Raw genomic sequence first — 19,438 nt, forward strand, 5'->3', positions numbered from 1 at the left:
CCTGGAGAATCGCACGGACAGAGGAGCCTGGTGGGCTACAGTCCACCAGGGTCGCATAGAGTCAGACACGCCTGAAGCGACTTAGCACACACACGCACGTGTGTTTAGTGCCTCAGGACATTCTCACCCCATCCTTGCAGAGGAAGGAAGTGGGGCACGGAGAGATGAGGTAGCTTAACCAAGGTCACACAGTGGGGTAGCAGGTAGAGACAAACTTGAGCCCGGGAATCTCTTGATTCTTAGTGTAGGTCGCCTTTTGTAGAAATGTGGGAGAGGCGAACTGCAGTGGCCGCAGATGGTCAGGGGCAGGGCCACTGGAGGCCAGAGGCGAGGACCTGGGGGCCCTTGGCCTGGGGGCTCTGCCCAGTTCCCTGTGACCAGCCCTATCTGGTTGAATCATCCCTGTAGTTTCTCCTCTTCCTCTCCTGGCTCTTTGATCATTTCCTCCTGAGACTTACATTTGACTGAAGCCAGCTAGGGCCTCCCTGGTTCAGTCGGTAAAGAATTCCCCTGCCGTGCGGGAGACCTGGGTTCGATCCCTGGGCTGGGAAGATCCCCTGGAGGAGGGCATGGCAACCCACTCCGATATTCTTGCCTGGAGAATCCCCATGGGCAGAGGAACCTGGTGGGCTACAATCCATGGGGTTGCAAATTGTAGGGCATGACTGAGTGACAAAGCACAGCACAAAGCCAGCTAGGACCCCCGCTCCCCTGGCCCTGGGTCTCCCTGAGCCTTCTCAGCTGGGAAAAGAATCCCAAAGTAGAGGACCAGGGAGCTCTGGGCAGGGGCATGCTAAGTGGGCAACATTTCCAGGACCCCCAGAGGTTCTCCTGACCTTCCCATTCACACCTGCTCTCACCACCCTTCTCTTTTAGCTGGGCATGAAGTGTCCCTCCTTCCCTCCTCTGCCTCCATCACCAACCCCGCCTCTTGTGGGTCCCTTTGTGGGGCTGGGACATCCACCACCTTCGGGCTGCCTGTGAGCTGGCTTGGCTGGAGAGGCCATTTTCAACCTCACTGCCATGACATGTGTCAAGGTCACTGTGGGTTACAAGAAAGTCATTGCAGATAATAGTGAGAATACCACTTCTGGCAATAGTTCACCTTTGGCTTACAGTACATTAGAGCAGATTCAAGGTTATCGCTTGATGTAATCACGTCACTTTCACCACCTGGTCTGTGTGATACGTTTGCCTGAGAAAGGGCTGGAATTGCACTGAGCACCGTGTTCTTACTCTGCCTTATCTCAGCACCAGCTGGTGGTGAGGCTGGGCCTGGCTGTCCTTGGAAGGGTGGCTCACACACACATGTCCTTGGTGGGGAAGGCTGGGGCAGGACCAGGTTGAGCCCAGGTGACCACAGCAAGGGGAGTGAGGCTGAAGCAGGGATTTCACCCTTTTTGTTTTTGGTCCTCCGGTTACAAAGCCAAGGCTAGGACGTGGAGCTTGGGCGGTGTATTTGTTTCTGAGGGGTGCTCTAACTGAGTACTACAAGGCCAGGCAGTTTAAAACAACAGATATTCATCTCAGTTCCAGAGGTTAGAAATCCAAAATCAAGGTGTCAGTGGGGCCATGCGCCTCCTGAAGCCTCCGCGGAAGAATCCTTCCTTGGCTCTTGTAGCTTCTCATGGTGGTCTGCAGTCCTTGGCAACTCTTGGAGCTCCAGCTACTTCACTTCAGCCTCTGTCCCTGCTGCCACATGGCATCTCCCTGTGTGTCTGTGTCTTCATGTGGCCACCTTCTCCTCTTCTAAGGACACTTGTCATATTGAATTAAGGAGTCATCCTGATGACCTCATCTTAACTTCACTACATCTGCAAAGACCCTGCTGCAGTTGCTGCTAAGCCACTTCAGTCGTGTCCGACTCTGTGCGACCCCATAGACGGCAGCCCACCAGGCTCCCCCGTCCCTGGGATTCTCCAGGCGAGAACACTGGAGTGGGTGGCCATTTCCTTCTCCAATGCATGAAAGTGAAAAGTGAAAGTGAAGTCGCTCAGTCATGTCTGACTCTTTGCGACCCCATGGACTGCAGCCTTCCAGGCTCCTCCGTCCATGTGATTTTCCAGGCAAGAGTACTGGAGTGGGCAAAGACCCTATTTTGAAACAAAGTCACGTTCACTTGTGGGCTGAGACTTCAAAATATCTTTGAGTTCACAGTTCAACCCATCACTAGCACTTGCTATTTTTTCCTTTTTTGGAGGTTAGTTGCTTTACAATGTTGTGTTGGTTTCTGCCTTACAACAGTGTGAATCAGTCGTAAGTATACACATGTCCCCTCCCTCTTGAACCTCCCTCCCATGCCCACCGCATCCCGCCCCTCTAGGTCTTCACAGAGCACTGAGTCGAGCTCCCTGTGTTATCCATCAGTTTCCCACTAGCTATCTGTTTTACATATGGTAATGGATTGGGGACAGGAGGAGAAAGGGACGACAGAGGATGAGATGGCTGGGTGGCATCACCGACTCGATGGACGTGAGTTTGGGTGAGCTCAGGGAGTTGGTGATGGACAGGGAGGCCTGGCGTGCTGCTGTTCATGGGGTCGCAGAGAGTCGGACACGACTGAGCCGAGCTGAGCTGAATGTATATGTGTCAGTGCCACGTGCTCAGTTCGTCTCACTCTCTCCTTCCCACACTGCGTCCACAAGTCTCTCTTCTATGTCTGTGTCTCTATTCCTGTCCTGTAATAGGTCCACTGGTATCATTTTTGTAGATTCCACATGTTTGCGTTAATATCTATTGATTTTTCTCTTTTTGACTTACTTCGCTATGTAACAGGCAGTTAGCTCTTAAATAGGTACTTTGGCTCCTAGAGAGAGAGCTGAAGTTGAGCGTAGGGTTGGTGCAGTGTGGCCCGACCCCTCCCGTAAGAGCCACTCCAAGCCATCTAGGTTCCAAGGCGGGGTAGATTCTAATTTGTGGCCATCGGCGCCCATGTGCTCTGGGTTCTGATCTTTCTGAGGGCAGTGGTCATGCCTTCTGCCCAGCCAGGTCTCCCCTCTGGAGTCTGGGATGGCGCCCTGGAGCTCGCAGGAGGCTGATAGCCACAGATGCTCCTTCCTGCTCCAGCAGCTTCCAGCTGTAGGCATCATTTGGGAAATCACACTGCCAGATGCCCTGTGCTCCCCACCTAATAGTCCTCACCACTCCCTAGAGACTGGTCCAGGGAGAACAGTCTGGCTCAGGGGAGAGGGAGGCTTCCCTGGTGGCTCAGGTGGTAAAGAATCCACCTGCAATGCAGGAGACCTGGGTTCAGTCTCTGGATTGGGAAGATCCCCTGGAGAAGGAAATGACAACCCACTCCAGTATCCTTGCCTGGAGAATTCCATGGACAGAGAAGCCTGGCGGGTTACAGTCTGTAGGGTTGCGAAGAGTTGGACATGACTGAGCACCTAATACATGGGAGAGGGACTCAGCCCACCAGGGTTGGGTTTGGGGCCCTTTGCCTGGGATTCAGAGAGCCAGGTGATAATCTTATCTGCTCTGGTTCTGAGGGACTAGACATCTCCCAGCATTTGGAGACAGCTGCACAGTGTGACTGTGTAGAAAGGGTCCCTGACCACCGATATTAAAAACCTGCTGGCGCGGCCCTGCTCTAGGGCTTGTTTCCGGAGGAAGGGTGGCAGTTGGTCAAGTGTGCCCACAAACCATCTCCGGCAGAGCGAGCCCGGGGTCCTCAGCTGACCTCACACGATCCTGTAGGCTCCGAGTGGCAGCTTGACTCCCCTCCCTTCCCTGCGTGGTTCTCCCTTCCAGGCTGCCTGTCCCACCAAGGAGCTGCCCTGTCTATCTCCATCTCAGGGGATCTGAGGGTGATGCTCCTCTTCCCTGAGCATCCTTCCCCCCTTCCCTTTCCCTCTTGGGGTGCAGGCCCATTGAGGGGAGCAGGGGCTGCTTGGAGAGGGTAGACTGGCTGGAGGAAGCTGGCTTGTTCCCAACCCAGCCCTGTTGGTTCCACAGGCAGGCGAGGGCCAGAGCAGGAGGGCACTGTCTGCAATGGTAACACCCAGGGCCTTAAAAGGAAGGGAAGGCTGGTGGCTCTGAGCAGCAGAAGGAGCTGCGTCCGTTCCGTTGTGTGTGAGCGTGTGTGTGCACAGACACAGGGGTTGAATGTTGGCCCTTTGGTTCTTGCCCTAGTTACAGTCTGGATCAGGAGGGAGGGGACCCCGCTCTCCAATTATCAGCGTGAGCCCCAGGTCCAGGGAGAAAGGAAGAAGGAAGGCAGATGGAGGAGCAGAAAGGGGGATTGGCAGGGATGAGGTCAACAGGGTCACAAGGATCCTCTGCGAAGCCAGCTGTTCACTCAGCCTGCTTACCTGGCATCCTGGAGGACGGGCTTCAGGGACGGGTTGGGGGTGTGCCAGGGTAGCTGGGCTTGCCTGGCTGAGGGGAGCCGGCCTGGGCTGGTGTCTGAACCCCCGAGTCAGGGTTTCTTCTGGAAAGATGGAGGGCGGGGCTCTGTAGGGAATGTGGCTTCTCTCATGAAGGGGACTCGGGGTTGGAGCTGTCACCCCGGTTGGCAGTACATGGCCTGGTACAGGGTTCAGAAGCATTTTCTCCAGGTGGCAGTGGGCGTCCTTTGGTCATTTAAGTGGGACTGGGTTGGGGTCTGACTCCTGGCTGTGTCCGGGTGGGGCTCTGGAGAAGGAAACAGTTGCAAAACTGTGGCTCAGTCCAGTCTTCTTTGGCTCTTAGTACCGTCCTGGGAGATAGCCGGGGCATGTCCCGGCCAGCAGAGTCCCTTGTCCGGGCAGTCCCCCAGTTCTGCCCAGCTGGCCCTGTTGTGTAACCGTTGTTCCGAAGGCTTATCCACGGCACACACTCTCCCTGCTGACTGGACTGTCAACCAGCACTCCCTGGTCACCAGCGAGGGCCAGATGGAAAGTGGGGAGCCTGTGAGAGCAGCGGGCTTGTCGCAATTGTGTTGTCATGGAGACACAACTCTGTTTAGCTGCCTCTCCACGGTCCTAGCCCACATGGACTAAAATAAGTCTTACCTGCAGCTTACACAGCAGGCAGCCCTGTCTTTTCAAAGTCAGCTGTCTGACCAGGATGTGTGTGTGTGTGTGTTTAGGGACAGTGGGGCCCCTAGGGAGGATGAATTGAAAATGTTTATCCCCTCTTCTTTTTTTCTTTCCCAGTCCCATGTCTCTTTAGCCTCATGGCACTCAGACCTGAGCGTCACAGTCACCTGGAGAGCTTGTTAAAACTCAGATTCCTGGGCCCCGCCATTGGAGAGTCCTGTGTGCATCTGAGAATGTGTCTTTCTAACAAGTGGCACTGATGCTGTGGGTGCAGGGGTCACTCTGGGAGTAAGCTCTGCCTTAGATTTGAGTGCATCCCAGCCAAGAAGCACACTGACTCTATTTTCTGCACATGTCAGCCTGTGTCCTTAAGCCCAGCTGCTGATAGAGGAGAGGGGGGAGGTGCAGACAGGCCCCTGCTCTCTTCTGACCTCTTGTGTGTTCTGTGTTCTCCTCACAGGAAGCAGGAGCTGGCCAACAGCTCGGATGTGACCCTCCCAGACCGGCCGCTGTCCCCTCCTCTCACGGCGCCTCCCACCATGAAGGTAAGAGGCTTCGGGCTGGTAAGTGGGGAGGGGATGTTGCAGGGGGCAGGGGGGAGCCCTCTTGCTTTGTCCCCAGGCCCAACTGCTTCTGTCCCCTCCGTGGGGGCCGTGGAGCCTCCCCGCACCTCTGGATGCAGTGTCCACTTGAGATAACCAGTGCGGGAGGAAGGTGTGACTGTGAGATACAGGGGTGTCGGGGGCGGTGAGGAAATAGACTGGGGTTGACTGCGGTGGGCAGGATGCCTGGTGATTAGGGAGAGGCCTTGTGGAGCTGTAGATTCTGGAGCAAGGGGCCCAGGCGGGGCACGTACATGGGGACACTCAGAATGTGGCCGGGTGCCTTATGGGGCCACCTTCTCAGAAGGGCTGCCTGGGGGTGGGGAAGGAGGGGTCCTGTGAGCTGGGACCCTCCTGGGACTTGGATGACTCTTGAATGCTGGTCAACCTGCCTCTGACTGGCCCTCCTAGGTAGCTCTGTCACCCCAGTCTCTATGGGAGGGTTGCCCTGGAGGTTCTGGGGAACCATATTTCTCCTGTTAGCACTTCACGCAAGTCTCTTTCATGGGAAATTGCATCCCAGGACCCCGAGGGGCCTCATCCTCCCCACACTGAGCTCCCCCACCCTTCTGTCATCCAGTCTTCCCGGCCAGGTGGCCACATGGGCCCGGGCTGGCCCTCAGAGGGGACTTTGGCTCAGCCAGTATTGCCGTCTACGCAGCAACGTGCCTCCCTCCTCCCCTCACCCTTTGCCAGGTGACGGCCAGCTCTGAGGAAGTCACCTGCCTCCTGAGTCAGCTGAGGGGACATCTAGGCCAGCCACCACCCCCCTCCTGAGGCTCTGCTACCCGGTGACTCACAGGGAAATAATTAGGTATCTTTCCTGTGAGTCCCTGTTGTACCCCCTCTTCCCTGACCCAGTCTGGTGCAAAGTGATACCTTCAAAGGAAGTAGATAAAAGCCATCTTCCCATTACCATCCCACTTTGAATGGCCACCATGCACAGAGCTATCCTGGAATGATAGTCAGAGCCTGTGTCCCGGTGGAATTAGGAATTCAGGAGTGGGTGGGGTGCAGGGCCCACCTAGGACAGCTCTGCTCTCCTCCTGGTGAGGGTACCCAGGGGCACTGAAATCCAGACCATCTTCATCAGCCTAGGCACAGTGCTGGCATCTGAACCAGGTATCGGGGTGGCTTGTTTGCACAGGGCAATACTGAGATGGGTCTCCATTCTCAGTTTCAACCCCTTGAGACTCCATGGACTGTAGCCCGCCTGTCAGGCTCCTCTGTCCATGGGGATTCTCCAGGCAAGGATACTGGAGTAGGTTCCCATGTCCTCCTCCAGGGGATCTTCCCAACCAGGGGTCGAACCCACGTCTCTTACATCTCCAGCGTTGGCAGGCGGTTCCTAGACCCCATACGTCACAACTAAGACTTGGAGCAGCCAAATAAATAAATAAATATTTTAAATAAAGAAAAAAAATTGGGGCTTTATCCTAACTAGAGGCACTGAAGTCATTGAAGATTTTAGTCCGAGGAGTAAGATGGCTTGTGAAGAGTCACCCTGGCTTGTGTGGGAGGGAGCAGAGTGGAAGTGGTGGGGGGTGGGCAGGTGCTGGGAGGCCACTGCAGGAGTTCAGTAGGGAGAGGGTGGTGGCCTGACTCCGAGGGGCCCGTGAAGTTGTTTGGAAGTGGTCAGATCTCACATTTCCTATGTGGTGAGATGTGAGAATTTGGGGTGAGGTAGGGGGCAAGGAAGGCTCCAGGTTTGGAGCAAATGCATAAACGTTACAGCCATTCTCTGAGAGGGAGTGCCCAAGGAGGGAGAATGAGGGCTTCAGTTCCACATGCTGAGTTGGACAAGCCTGAGACACCAATGGGGGTGTCAGTGAGCAGCTGGGTATTTGGGGGCCAGGCTCAGAAGAAGGGTGTGACTGGAGGTAAAAACGCGGAGTTATTTTTGTTGACAGGGGAATTGGGGGTGGACGGGTGGTGAACTCTCCAGGGAGAGAATGGAGCCAGCAGATGAGAGATTCCTGGGGTGGCCTCCCCAAGTTGAAGGCTGGTGCGGAGGAGGCTGGAGACATGGTGGGAGGGACAGGCAGATCTGGGTTAGTGGTCTGGCGGCTACTCAAAAGTACAGTGCTCACGCATGCCTCAGTCTTCTCAGCACAGGGGGAGCAGGCATTTTGGGACTGCACTCACCAAGCCCTGTTGCCGGCCCAACGCGTCCCAGCACTGAGCTCAGGGCAGCAGTTGCATCCCGTGCTGTGGGTCCCTGATTCTGGTGGATGGTTTTTTTAAAAAAATAATTTTATTTGTTTTTACTTTGTTCTGCACTGGGTGTTTGTTGCTTTTCATGGACTTTCTCTAGTTGCAGCGAGTGGGGACTACTCTATGCTGCTGCTCTTTGTGAGCAGGCTTCTCATTGCAGAGGGTTCTCTTGCTGCGGAGCACGGGATCTAGGCGCACGGGCCTCAGTAGTTGCAGCTCACTGGCTCGGTAATTGCGGCTTGAGGCTCAGAGCGCGGGCTCAGTAGTTGTGGCACACGGCCTTAGTTGCTTTGCGGCCTGTGGGATCTTCCTGGCCCAGGCATCGACCCTGTGTCTCCTGAATTGGCAGGTGGATGCTTATCCACTGCACCACCAGGAAAGTCCATCTGGTAGATGTTTATGGTGTGTTGATGATACTGGAATCCTGGCTGGAGGAGCAGGCACTTATTTTCCACGCCTCTGGTTTTGCTTGAGTCTCCTCTACCATCAGGCACTTTTCTAAATTAAGCCTGGATATATGTGTTCTTTGATATGTGGACTGAAGCCCCCTGCCTCCCCATCAGTTCCACATGGAGTCACCTGTGAGGACCTGGGCTCTCACCTGTGATGTCCTCTCCAGGGTGGGATTGGGCGCAGACATTGAGGTTTTGGACACCACGGGGTGGAGGCTGGACTCTCTCCAGTGGGTCACTGGCTCTGGAGTTCCATCAGCCCCCCGCCCTGCCAGCATCTGGACAGGGGAGGAGGGTCTGACTTGGTTCCCTGGCAGTGTAGGCTTGGGGCAGGGGTGGCAGGGAAACCCCTTTGGTGTTGATTAGTTTGAGAGTCACAAAATCTCAGGGGTGGTGATACATTTCCTTTCTAGGTAAGCTGGAGGCCAGGAGGTGGGAAGTGACTTCCCCGAGGTCCCACTGAAAATAGCTGTCTTCCTCTATAGAATCAGTTCAGTTCTAAGACACAAACCATTTTTGATACAATGCTCTCATCCCACCCCACACACCAGGGACAACCCTCCTCTAGTTGCTCCCCGCTCTGGGAAGGGCCTGATGGAGCAGAAGCTGGTCTCCAGCCTGAGAAGCACCCTGCAGACCCCTGCCTCCAACTGGCATGCCTGCTCCAAGGGGTCCTCTCTGCCCCTCCCCCACATCTTTGTGTTTGTGGTTTTCAAGGGTTTTTTTTCCCCTTGCTAATATGAAACTGAGAAAAAGCCACCAAAGAAATGCTGAGCAGATGGGCAGAATGAGAGCCCAGTTCCCAGCCAGAATTCAAACTGTGGATGGTGCAGGGTGGGCTGGGAGAGGGGCTGGGGGCTGTCTTCCTGGGAATGCAGTGGATCGTTTCCAGGCTCACGTTTTTACGATCCAGTTTTCATGCCCAGATGGATCACCCAGCACCCAGGAGAGCTATGTGTGTCTCCTGCGCTGTGCCAGACCCCATGGGGTCAAACCAAGGCCACCGTCCTTGTCCCTCAAAGAACCTGCTATCTTCGGGGGGCCTTAACTGAGCAGAAGAAGCCATATGGCTCAGCATGTGGCACGCTGCAGTGAGTCCAGTGGCTTCTCAGTGGGGGAGAGGAGTGAGGACGGCTTCGTGGGGAGGCTGGTGGGGGAGTTGGAAGGGACCCTAATGTCTAGCACGGGGGTTGGTCGACCCCCACCAGGAATGACTGTAGAACAACCTTTTGGGCTTGAAGAAGGTGAGGTTGACCCTCCTGATTCTTTTCTAGCTCGTTGTTAGTGCACGGGCATTCTATTGAGGGTGGTGATGCTGGGGCCTTGGTGTGACCTTGATCCGAATTGTCGCACTCGCCTCTGGAGCCCCACCAGGCCTAGTCTGGGAGTTGACTCTCGCTCAGCCTCCTCCGTCCCTCTCTGTGCTAGTCCGAGGGCAGCCTCCTCCACCCCAAACCTTCCCCTTTCCCGAAGACAACAAGGAGGCCTGAGTGCCCGCTGTGGGGGGAGCAGGAAGTCGTGCTCCTGCTTTGTTCCCTGGCTCTTTGCTCTGCATCCCTCGAAACCCCAGCGGTGGGTCAGGCAGGCACGAAGTCCCCAGAGGTGGGGAAGAAAGTGGACATCAGAGGAGCCTTCTCTGCACTTCCTGCGCTTCCTGTGGGCAGGGCTGTGCTGGGCCTCTGCCTCCTGCCCTTACAAACTGCCCACTAGCCACCCTCTCTCCTGGGCAGTGGGGTGCGGGTGCTGGGGTTTCTTTTTCAGCTTGGAGCCCAGCCCCACGCCTGATGCCAGCTATTTCTTTGCCCCCGGTTCCTGGCCCTTGTCTTCCGTTCTCACTCTGAAGAGACCACACCGCTCTGTCATGACTGAGTGAGGGGGTGTCAGCTCCCATCAGATCTGCTACATTTGTGTGGGCATGGTGAGGGGGCCTTTGTGGGAAGGGTTGGGACCCCTCTGGGGTGGGGCAGGAAGGGCTCAAGGACAGCGGCAAGGGGATTTGGTTCCCCCTCCTTAAGAAAGCCCTGGGTGGGGTCGGGGGCATGACAGTCGGGACTTGCATTCCCCACCCCAGCCGCGCCCGCCCCCCAGGAGTTCAGCTGGCTTTCTCGCTGGCGCTCCTGGGAGGGCTGTCCCTGGTCTCCACATGGACCCTGTTTATGTTGCTGGTCCAGATGCCATCCTCTCAGGAACCACTTCCCAGGAGGCCTCTGCATGCAGGCCAGTGGGCAGGGGAGCCCGAGGGCAGTGCAGATGTGAAGGGGGGCTTCCTGGCTCTGCACCTGTTGGGGGTGCACCTTGGAGACTTGGTGAGCCGGGGGATGTGTGTGTGCACGCGCCACCTGCATGAACCCGCTCCTCACGTGTGCACGTGTGTGTATTGTACCTGATTTTGTTCATTGTTTTAAGGCCAGTTAGCCTACATTTCTTTTTTTCCTTCTCAAAGACATTCTATTTTAAAAAAATTTATTTATTTTGAAAATTTTTAATGGAGTATAGTTGTCTTTTTCTTTTTTTAGTTTTTTAAAAATTTATTTATTTTAATTAGAGGATAATTGCTTTATAATATTGAGTTGCTTTCTGTCATACACCAGCATGAATCAGCCGTGGGTATACATATGTCCCCTCCCTCTTGATGGAGTATAATTTCTTTACAATATTGTGTTATGTTCTCCTGTACAGCAAAGTGAACCAGTTACACGTATACACATATCCCATCTCTTTTGGGTTTCCTTCTTGCAAATGACTTTGGGTGTAACTGGATTTTAAAAATATTTACATACATTGAAATGCATGAATCTTAACTGTACACTTTTATTAATGAGTTCACCCATAGGATCCATACTCTGATTCAGATACAGGCTCTTTCTAGTCCCCCAGAATATTCTCTCATGTCCCTTCTTTAGTCAATCCCAACCACCCCCTTGGGAAGCAACCAGTATTCTGGGACTTTTTTTTTCCAATGTAGATTAGTTTTTACCTGCTCTAGAACTGAATTTAAAAGAGATCACATGTAGTCTGCACTTGTTTGTGTCCAGCTCAGCATAGTATCTGTGAGATTCACCTACGCTGTAGAGTATATCAGTAGTTTGCTCCTTTTTAGCCTCACTGTACGAATATGGCACAATTTATTTATTCTGTTGAGGGACCTTTGGGTTGTTTCCAGTTTTGAGCTGTAATGAATAGCCAGATGCTTTGGCTATTCTAGTATACGTTTTGTTTTGGACACGTGTTTTCATTTCTCTTAGGTAAATATCTAGTGGGAAACGGCTGGATCAAAGGGGAGGTGAATGTTTAACTTTATAGAAGTCACCAAACTTTCGGCCAGGTGGTTGTACCGTTTTACGTCCCTACCAGCAGCGTTATGAGAGCTCTGACTGCTGCTCATCCTTGTCAACATTTGCCATTGTCAGTCTGTTTAATTTTAGCCACTTGGGTGGGTGTGTAGGGAGAGGGTATTTCATTGTGGCTTTAATTTGCATTTGTCTGATGACTAATGACATTGAACACTTTCTCACATGCTTGTGGACCATTCTTGCAGTTCCTCTGTCCCTCCTACCCCTTTAAAATGGGGTTGTTTGTCTCCCTGTAGGCATTCTTTACATATTCTTGATACAAGCTCACTCCTTGTCTTAATAGTGTCATTGACGAACAGGAGTTTTAAAATTTTGATGATGTTAGTTTATGTGGGTTATTTTTTGTTTTGTATCTATAGCTTTCTGCATCCTAAGAATTCTTTGCTTACTCTGTATCACAAAGATTTTCTTCCATTTTTTTTCTTCTGGACGCTTTCTAGTTTGAGCTATGGATCTAAGATTGATCTCAGCTTACCTGTGTGCCGTGATCCAGGGGCCCCCAAGCTCTGGGATCTAATGGCTGATGATCTGAGGTAGAGCTGATGCGAGAATAACAGAGATTAAGCTGCACAATAAATGTGATGTGCTTGAATCATCCTGAGACCGTCTCCCACCCCCCAGTCTGTGGAAAAAATTGTCCTCCATGAAACTAGCCCCTGGTGCCAGAAAGGTTGGGGACCGCTGAATAGGCATCGTTGGGCAGCAAGCCCTGTACTTGCCCAGCCTTGAGACTGAAGAAGGAACCAGGAGTCAGTGAGAGAGACCTCCATGGCTTAATGGACAGAGGATCTTATGTCTGAAACAAGGCCCTGGAGGGACGCTCCACTGTGTGTGGCAGACGGAGGGCAGGACAGGCAGCAGGCTTTGCTCTGGGAGGGGAGAGGGAGGTTAAGTTATAGGTGGAATTGACATCAGGTTGACTCATTGGTTACCAGGGAAACCAGCAGAGGAGCACGTCCTTCACTGCCTCTTTGCCCCTTTGCTAAGGTATGGTGAGCATGTTCTGATCTGAAGATCACTAGCTGGGTTGGGGGGCAAGTACGTAGGCATTTACTGATTACGCTCTATGACTAAGAGGGAAAGTCCTGTCAGGAGTGTAGGGTGTAGGTAAGGCAGGAACTGGTCAAGCAGGGGGATGTACAGGGAGCAAAAGACCAGCCATCATACTGGTGTCGAGGTCCATTTATTCTCAGGTGGGTATCCAGTCATTGAAAAGACTTTGGGCTGCTTTGAGACCTTAGTCAAAAATCTGCTGACTGTATCCAGGCAGCCTTGCCTGTGTGTGGTTTCTCTGTAAGCCCTGGTGTTTCTCTGGATCAGGGATGGTAAGTGAATGACCCTTGTGCCATCACTCCAGTCTTCTGCCCTGATGGCAGACGTCAGTAATGATCATAGCATCCTTGCTCATGAATTTAGACGTGGTCTCAGGATCCTCTCCAGCGAAGCCCTGCAGGCAGCCACCGCCAGTCATTGGGAGCTGACATTTGAGATGAATTGTTCGTGGCATCTCTGATTGAACTTGGCAGAAGAGGTTAAGTTGTTTGCTCAAGGTCCCACAGCTGGTGAGAGCAGAGTCAGGATTTGGACTCAGGTCTGTCTGTGTGGCTCGGAAGCCTGTGCTGTCTTCACCACGCTCCAGACTGCTTTCTGTGAGTCGTGTGAGCTTGTTACTTAATCTCCCTGTCCTCCAGTTTCTTCCCCTGTGGAGTGGGCACAGTGACCACCTAGAGGAGCAGGTATGAGGAGCAATGAGGTACACCATGAAGCAACTAGTGGAGTGCTTACCACCTAATGGGGGCTCAGTAAATGGTTGTGATGATGACGGTGATGACATTGGTGATGACGGTTATGTAGTTCTTGCCCTGAGACACATAAAGAGGACTTTTCTCTAGGGAACTGGGAACCACCAGCTCATGAGAGTCCCTTGCCTGCTCCCATGGAGACTTCTGAGCTGCAGGCCTTGGGACGGGGGAAGCCCTGCTTCCTAGAAATTGCTAATGGAGCTCAAACTTCAGGTCTTGGCCTAGGCATCTGGGCCGCTTGGACCTTATTTCTTTCTCTCCTTTGTTTCAGGGAAATAGGTCATCTGCGCTTCTAGAACGTTCTCTCTGGGAGTCCTCTCCCCTTCTCCTTTGATTCTCTAGTCCACCTCCCTTTCCTTCTGATGGACCATATGGTCTCCTCCATCGGAGAGGTTCATCCAGTTCCTGTGACCTGGACCCATATCCCTTCGAGGCTCTTCCTCAAAAAGATGACGCAGTATGGAGTATTAGTTAAGGACATAGTCTCTGGAGCCCACCTGCCTTTAAGGCTTTGCCATTTCCTAGCTGTGTACCGTCTCGGCCTCATTTCCCTCTTTTGTAGAGAAGGAATGTGAGAGTACCTGCCACGTGTGTTTGTAATGGGGATTAATTGATATGATGTGCTACAGAAATGTTAGTCATTATTATTCCTCCAGAGAACAATGCTCAGAGAGAAAGTCAGAAGGGAAATACCCTGATTTTTCTGTTGTTAACATAATACCTCCTCAATTCTTCTTGATTTCCTGCCCTGCCTGGTACCCAGGATTGAGTGCCTCTCCGTATCCAATGAACAAAAATTGAGATTGCATCCTATGTGACTGGCCCCACCTGAGCCCTGTGTATCAGACCCAAAACCCTGCCTGGTAACTGTGGATGATCCTGAGGGTACTGGAAAAAGGCCAGAACCCAAGATCCTGCCCAGCAAAGATCAGAAGGACCTGGGGAGGGGTCTTTAGGGAAGGAGCATCCTTCTGGATCTTGTTTGTCGACCCTTGAAGTCAGGCTGCCTTGGGCCAGTCAGGGTTCACAGGCCAGGTGGTCCCCAGGGTGACAGGGAGACCCTGCAGAGCCAGAGTCCTCATGAAGGATTTGGGGACTGGACTGAGTCGAGACCTGATGATTCAAGGCCATGGAGAGTCCCAGGGTTGACCTTGGAATGCATTTTATAATCTGTTTATTCCCATCAGAAGTTTCCTTCCTAATTCCTTTTGCCTGAAGCTATATTGAAAGGAGTCTATATTTCTAGACAGACATTGACCTTGGGCTTTGATAGAGCCCTTGGCGTTCAGGGCGTCTGCTTTTTTTTTTTTTTTTAATGTATTTGGCTGTGCTGGCTCTTCCTTGCTGCGTGGCGGGCTTTCTGTAGTTGCAGTTACTCTCTGGTTGTGGAGCTTGAGCTTCTTATTCCTTTGGCATCTCTGGTTGTGGAGCACAGGCTTTAGGCACACGGGCTTCAGCAGTTGTGGGGCACCGGCTTAATTGCTCCGTGGCAAGTGAAATCTTCTGGGACCAGGGGTCGAACCCATGTCCCCTGCATTGGCAGGCGGATTCTTAACTGCTGGGCCACCGAGGAAGCCCAGGGCGTCTCCTTGGGGATGCTTCTCTTGTGTGACATTGTGCAGTTCAGTCATCTTCTAGGAACGTCAGTTCCTCCAGTGGTAAGCCTGAGCCCACCCTGCAGGGTTGCTGTGAGGCTTATAGGAGGAAGCGGGTGGGCAAGGGCTTCAGGAGACACCGGCACCCACATACGTATCATGTTGTCATATGACTGATGCTTGTGGTTGTTGTCGTGGGCAGCGAGCTGAATGCTGTGGGGTGGTTTCATTGATTATCCTACTCCTCTTCAGGCTGCCATACACGCTACTGCACTGAGACCGGCTCAGGAGTGGGGTTCTGCCAGATGCCCTGCCCCACCTCTCGTCCCAACCCGCCTGCATGCCTGGGGGGCGTGTCATTGGCTTGACACTCAGGTTCAGTGTGCCTGGCACTTTTAGGGGACAGTGCACAGTGGGCCCTGTGTTTGTTCCTGGGGGTGTCACCCTTGCACTTCTGAGCCTCTTAGGTACTCCCTGTGTGTACCCTCCTTAGTAGATCCCCTGCTCTTGGCTGAGTATGGAGATGGAGTTTCAGGCCTTAGGGTGTGTATTCATTTCCTGGGGCTGCTGTAACAAAGTCCCACAAACTTGGTGGCTTAAGACAACAGAAATGGATTCTTCCACAGCTCTGGAGGATAGAAGTCTGATATCAAGATATGAGAAAGACGGAGCTCCCTCCAAAGGCCCTAGAGAAGGAGAATCCTTGTTGGTTTCTTTCAGCTGCTGGTGGCTGCAAGCATGCCTTTGGTTTGGGGCTACATGATTCCAATCTGCCTCTGTCTTCATGAGACCTTCTCTTCTCCCTGGGTCTGTGGGTCTTTCATGAAGATTTAAGGCCCACCTGGCTCTACCTGGATCTTATCTCAAGATACTTGATTATACCTGCAAAGAAGTCACATTCACAGGATCTTGGGTAGACATATCTTTTGAGGGGGCCACCGTTTAACCCATTATAAGAGCTGTGATGGGAGCCTGGTGAGGCTCCGAAGCTCTGCCAGCAGCTGCTCACCCTTGTGTGGTTAGAAGTCACTCAGGTGTGACCACAGGGGTGTGTTTGTATGTGTGTGTGTGTGTGATGGGGTGGGGCGTTGCTGGCACAGGGCTGGAAGGAACTGGCCCAGAGCAGCCACAGCTCCATGTCCTGAAGGGCAGGACGTGCTCTCCCGGTCTTGCTGTCACAGAGCTTGGTACATAAGGAGCCCAGAGTAAGTGCTTCATCACCCCTTAGTGGTTGGTTCTTAATACACACTCATGGTGGTAGTTTAGCTCCTGAGTCATGTCTGACTCTTGCGAACCCATGGACTGTAGCCTGCCGGGCTTCTCTGTCCCTAGAATTTCCCGGGCATGAATACTGGAGTGGGTTGCTATTTCCTTCTCCAGGGAATCTTTTCAACCCAGGAATCGAACCTGGGTCTCCTGCATTGCTGGCAGATTCTTTACTGACTGAGCTACCAGGGAAGCAGTACCTACTCATAATAGGTGATTTATGAATTTATGGACTGATCCAGCCTTGAGAATGTGGCATTGAACAAACAAGCCCAGTATTTTCTTGGAGAGTTTTTATTAGATTTTTTTCTGCAAGTGAACAGCACACCCTATTTTAACTAAAATGATATATGCTTCTTATTAAAAATGTAAGCAATAGTAAAGTATAAGAAAGTAAAAAAAAAAAGAAATCTAAAACAAAACCCTAGTAATAATCCCACCATCCAGACATATTCATCATTACTGTTTGCTAAATCCGCAGACATCTCGGCATCGTGCACACATTTAGAGGCATAAATAAATGGGCTCGTGTTGTTTGTGCCCATTTATAATAAAAGGAGTCAAATTCGATTTTACTTGCATTCAACCAGTGAAGAGAAAGCCAGGCGACTCAGAAGGAGTCACTGAAGTTTAGATAAATGTTTTTACTCCAGAAGAGATAGTAACCCCTGTAAGAGTCCTCTAAAGATGAGCTAAATTGTTTTATTAAATTCTTTTATTGAAAACAGACAAATCTTTGAGGGTGGAGACATTAATTTAAAAAATATATATATATTTGCTTCTTTCTGTCTGTGCTGGGTCTTCTGGCTGTGAGCAGGGGGCTTTCTCTAGTTGCGGTGAGTGGGGGCTATTCTTTGTTGTGATACGTGGGCTTCTTGTGCAGCGGCTTTTCTTGTTGCAGAGCATGAGCTCTAGGCGCACAGGCTTCAGTAGTTACAGTTCCCGGGCTCGAGAGCACAGGCTCAATAGCTGCCCCGTGGCACGTGGGATCTTGCCGGACCAGAGATTGAACTGGTGTCCCCTGCATTGCAAGGCGGATTCTTGACCACTGGACCACTAAGGATGTCCCCATTAATTTTTTAAAATAAATTATTCCCACTTTATACATAGTGTTTGGCTCCCTGCTTTGAAATGTGAGAATCAGGTGGCTTTGGAAGAGAGCTGGTGCCGTCTGTGAACAGCCTGGCTCACTCACTCCTTTTGAGGGGAACTGCTGGGCCCTTAATAGCAGCCTGGGTGGAAAGGATCTGCATCTCCAGGTGTGTGGAAACTTGGAGGGAGCCTTTCAAGAGCCCCGGCTCAGTTCCACATGGAAATCAAGCAGAACCCCTTGTGGGAGAGAGTTGGGTTTGCTAGCAGATGACACGGCTGAGCTGATTTGATTTGGCGGCAGGCTGGAGAGGTTGTGTGTCACAGAACATTTCAGTTTTGCAGGGTTGAGACATGATGCTAGAGAGCCAGAGTTCCTTCCTTCCCGTGGATCTGTCAGAAGGTTTGTGTTAGTTTCTTATAGCTACTGAAACAGATGACCACAAGCGTAGTGGCTTAAGACAAATGGATTTCTCACCTTCAAGTTCTGCAGGTCAGAGGTCTGAAATGGGTTGCATGGGACTAAAATCGAGGTGTCCACGGGGCCATATTCCTTCTGGAGACTGTAGGAGAGAATTTATTTCGTTGCCTTTTCCACCTTCTAGAAAGCCACCTGCATTCCTCGGCTCCTGCCCCATTACTCTATCTTCAAAGGGAGCAACACTGATCGGGCCAGGCCCCTCCCACACTGCCATCTCTCTCATCCTCTCTCTTGTCTCCTTCTATTATAAGGATGCTTTTGATTATATTCCTGGATAATCCAGGATCCTCCTCACACCTTAGGGTTGGCCGATTACAATCTTAATTCCACCTGCACCTGAATCCCCATTGTCACCATTAACCTCATATACTCACAGGTCGTGAGGATTAAGGACAAGAGCATCTTTTGTAGGTGAGTGTTGTTTAGCTATGACAAGCTCAGGGTTCAGTAGGAGAGGCTGGGTCCTGTTAGAGATAGGTTCCTCATCTGTAAAGTGCGGGAGATTTTTTTACCCCACTTCCTAGGGGAAATTCTTGAGGCCCAGCACACAGTAGGTCTTCCTTTTATGGGATTCTGTGGTCCTGTAACTGACCTTTTGCCTGCCTGATTTCATTACTTTGTGAGATCATACCTGATTATATGATTTCAAATGTCCTCCCCCGACCATTGGAGAAAGGAATGGCAACCCACTCCAGTAGTGTTGCCTGGAGAATTCCATGGACAGAGGAGCCTGGCAAGCTTCGTGCAAGGGGTCGCAAAGAGTCGGACACAACTGAGCGACTAACATGCACACACACACACACACACCCCTGACCATGGAATTTGACGTGCAGGCCATGGGGTTTGACTTCCATGGGGAAAAGAAGCCCACTCAGCACTCATATCGTCAATATAGAGCTGAGATGTAACCTTGATTTTGTTACCTTCAGTCAGCAACTTGCTGGTCCCCCATCCAGGCAGAAAGCTAACCCCTCGTGGAGGAGAAAAAAATGACACATGCGAGCTTCCAGCCCTGATTTGAGTTGTCCAGTCTTTCTTTGAAAGGAGGTGCCATTGCCTGTCTCCAGTCACAAGTGGTTATCTTCCTCCTGTCTAACCCGAATCTTTCTTGCTGCGATCTCAGCCTGCTGGCTCTCAACTTGGCCGATAGGGAGACAGCCGAGCGGGTCATCAAGTCGATAAAGCATCAAATCCTGGTGATCTGTTTTTAACAGGTTGCATTCTAAGGTGTCACCATGTCTGTCCCAGGACCATGTTCTCGTGCTGTTAGAGTGGACTGTCTGTTGTGGATGTGGGGTCACCTGGAGGTGAGCATGGGGAGGGGTGAGCAGGGGAGCCCAGGAGGCCCATCATTGTGCCGAGACTGGCCGTACTTAGATAACCCTCCCCAGGTGACCTGCCTGGCACTGAAAGTCCCCCTCCTGGTCCCTCAGGTCAGATAGTGTTGCTTGGCTACGGGGCAGCCAGCGAGGTTCTGGCAGGGAGAGTAAACAGGCACACATGTTTAAAATTCAATATCCCTGGGAGGGTAAACACCCGATCAGGGCCTTCCAGCCCACTGAT

General features: G+C 52.1%; 1 protein-coding gene across 4 annotated transcripts in view; it reads left to right on the forward strand.

The window, feature by feature from the left end:
• RAP1GAP2 (RAP1 GTPase activating protein 2) overlaps positions 1 to 19,438 on the forward strand; it is a 185,131-nt gene that overhangs the window by 74,506 nt on the left and 91,187 nt on the right. For all 4 annotated transcript variants that reach the window (XM_069542763.1, XM_069542764.1, XM_069542765.1 and 1 more), the window contains one exon: positions 5,482 to 5,566. In XM_069542763.1, coding sequence (XP_069398864.1) covers positions 5,482 to 5,566 — 85 coding nt within the window. The remainder of the gene's footprint in view (positions 1 to 5,481; positions 5,567 to 19,438) is intronic.

Source organism: Ovis canadensis, chromosome 11, assembly GCF_042477335.2.
Source record: "Ovis canadensis isolate MfBH-ARS-UI-01 breed Bighorn chromosome 11, ARS-UI_OviCan_v2, whole genome shotgun sequence".
NCBI lineage: Eukaryota > Metazoa > Chordata > Mammalia > Artiodactyla > Bovidae > Ovis > Ovis canadensis.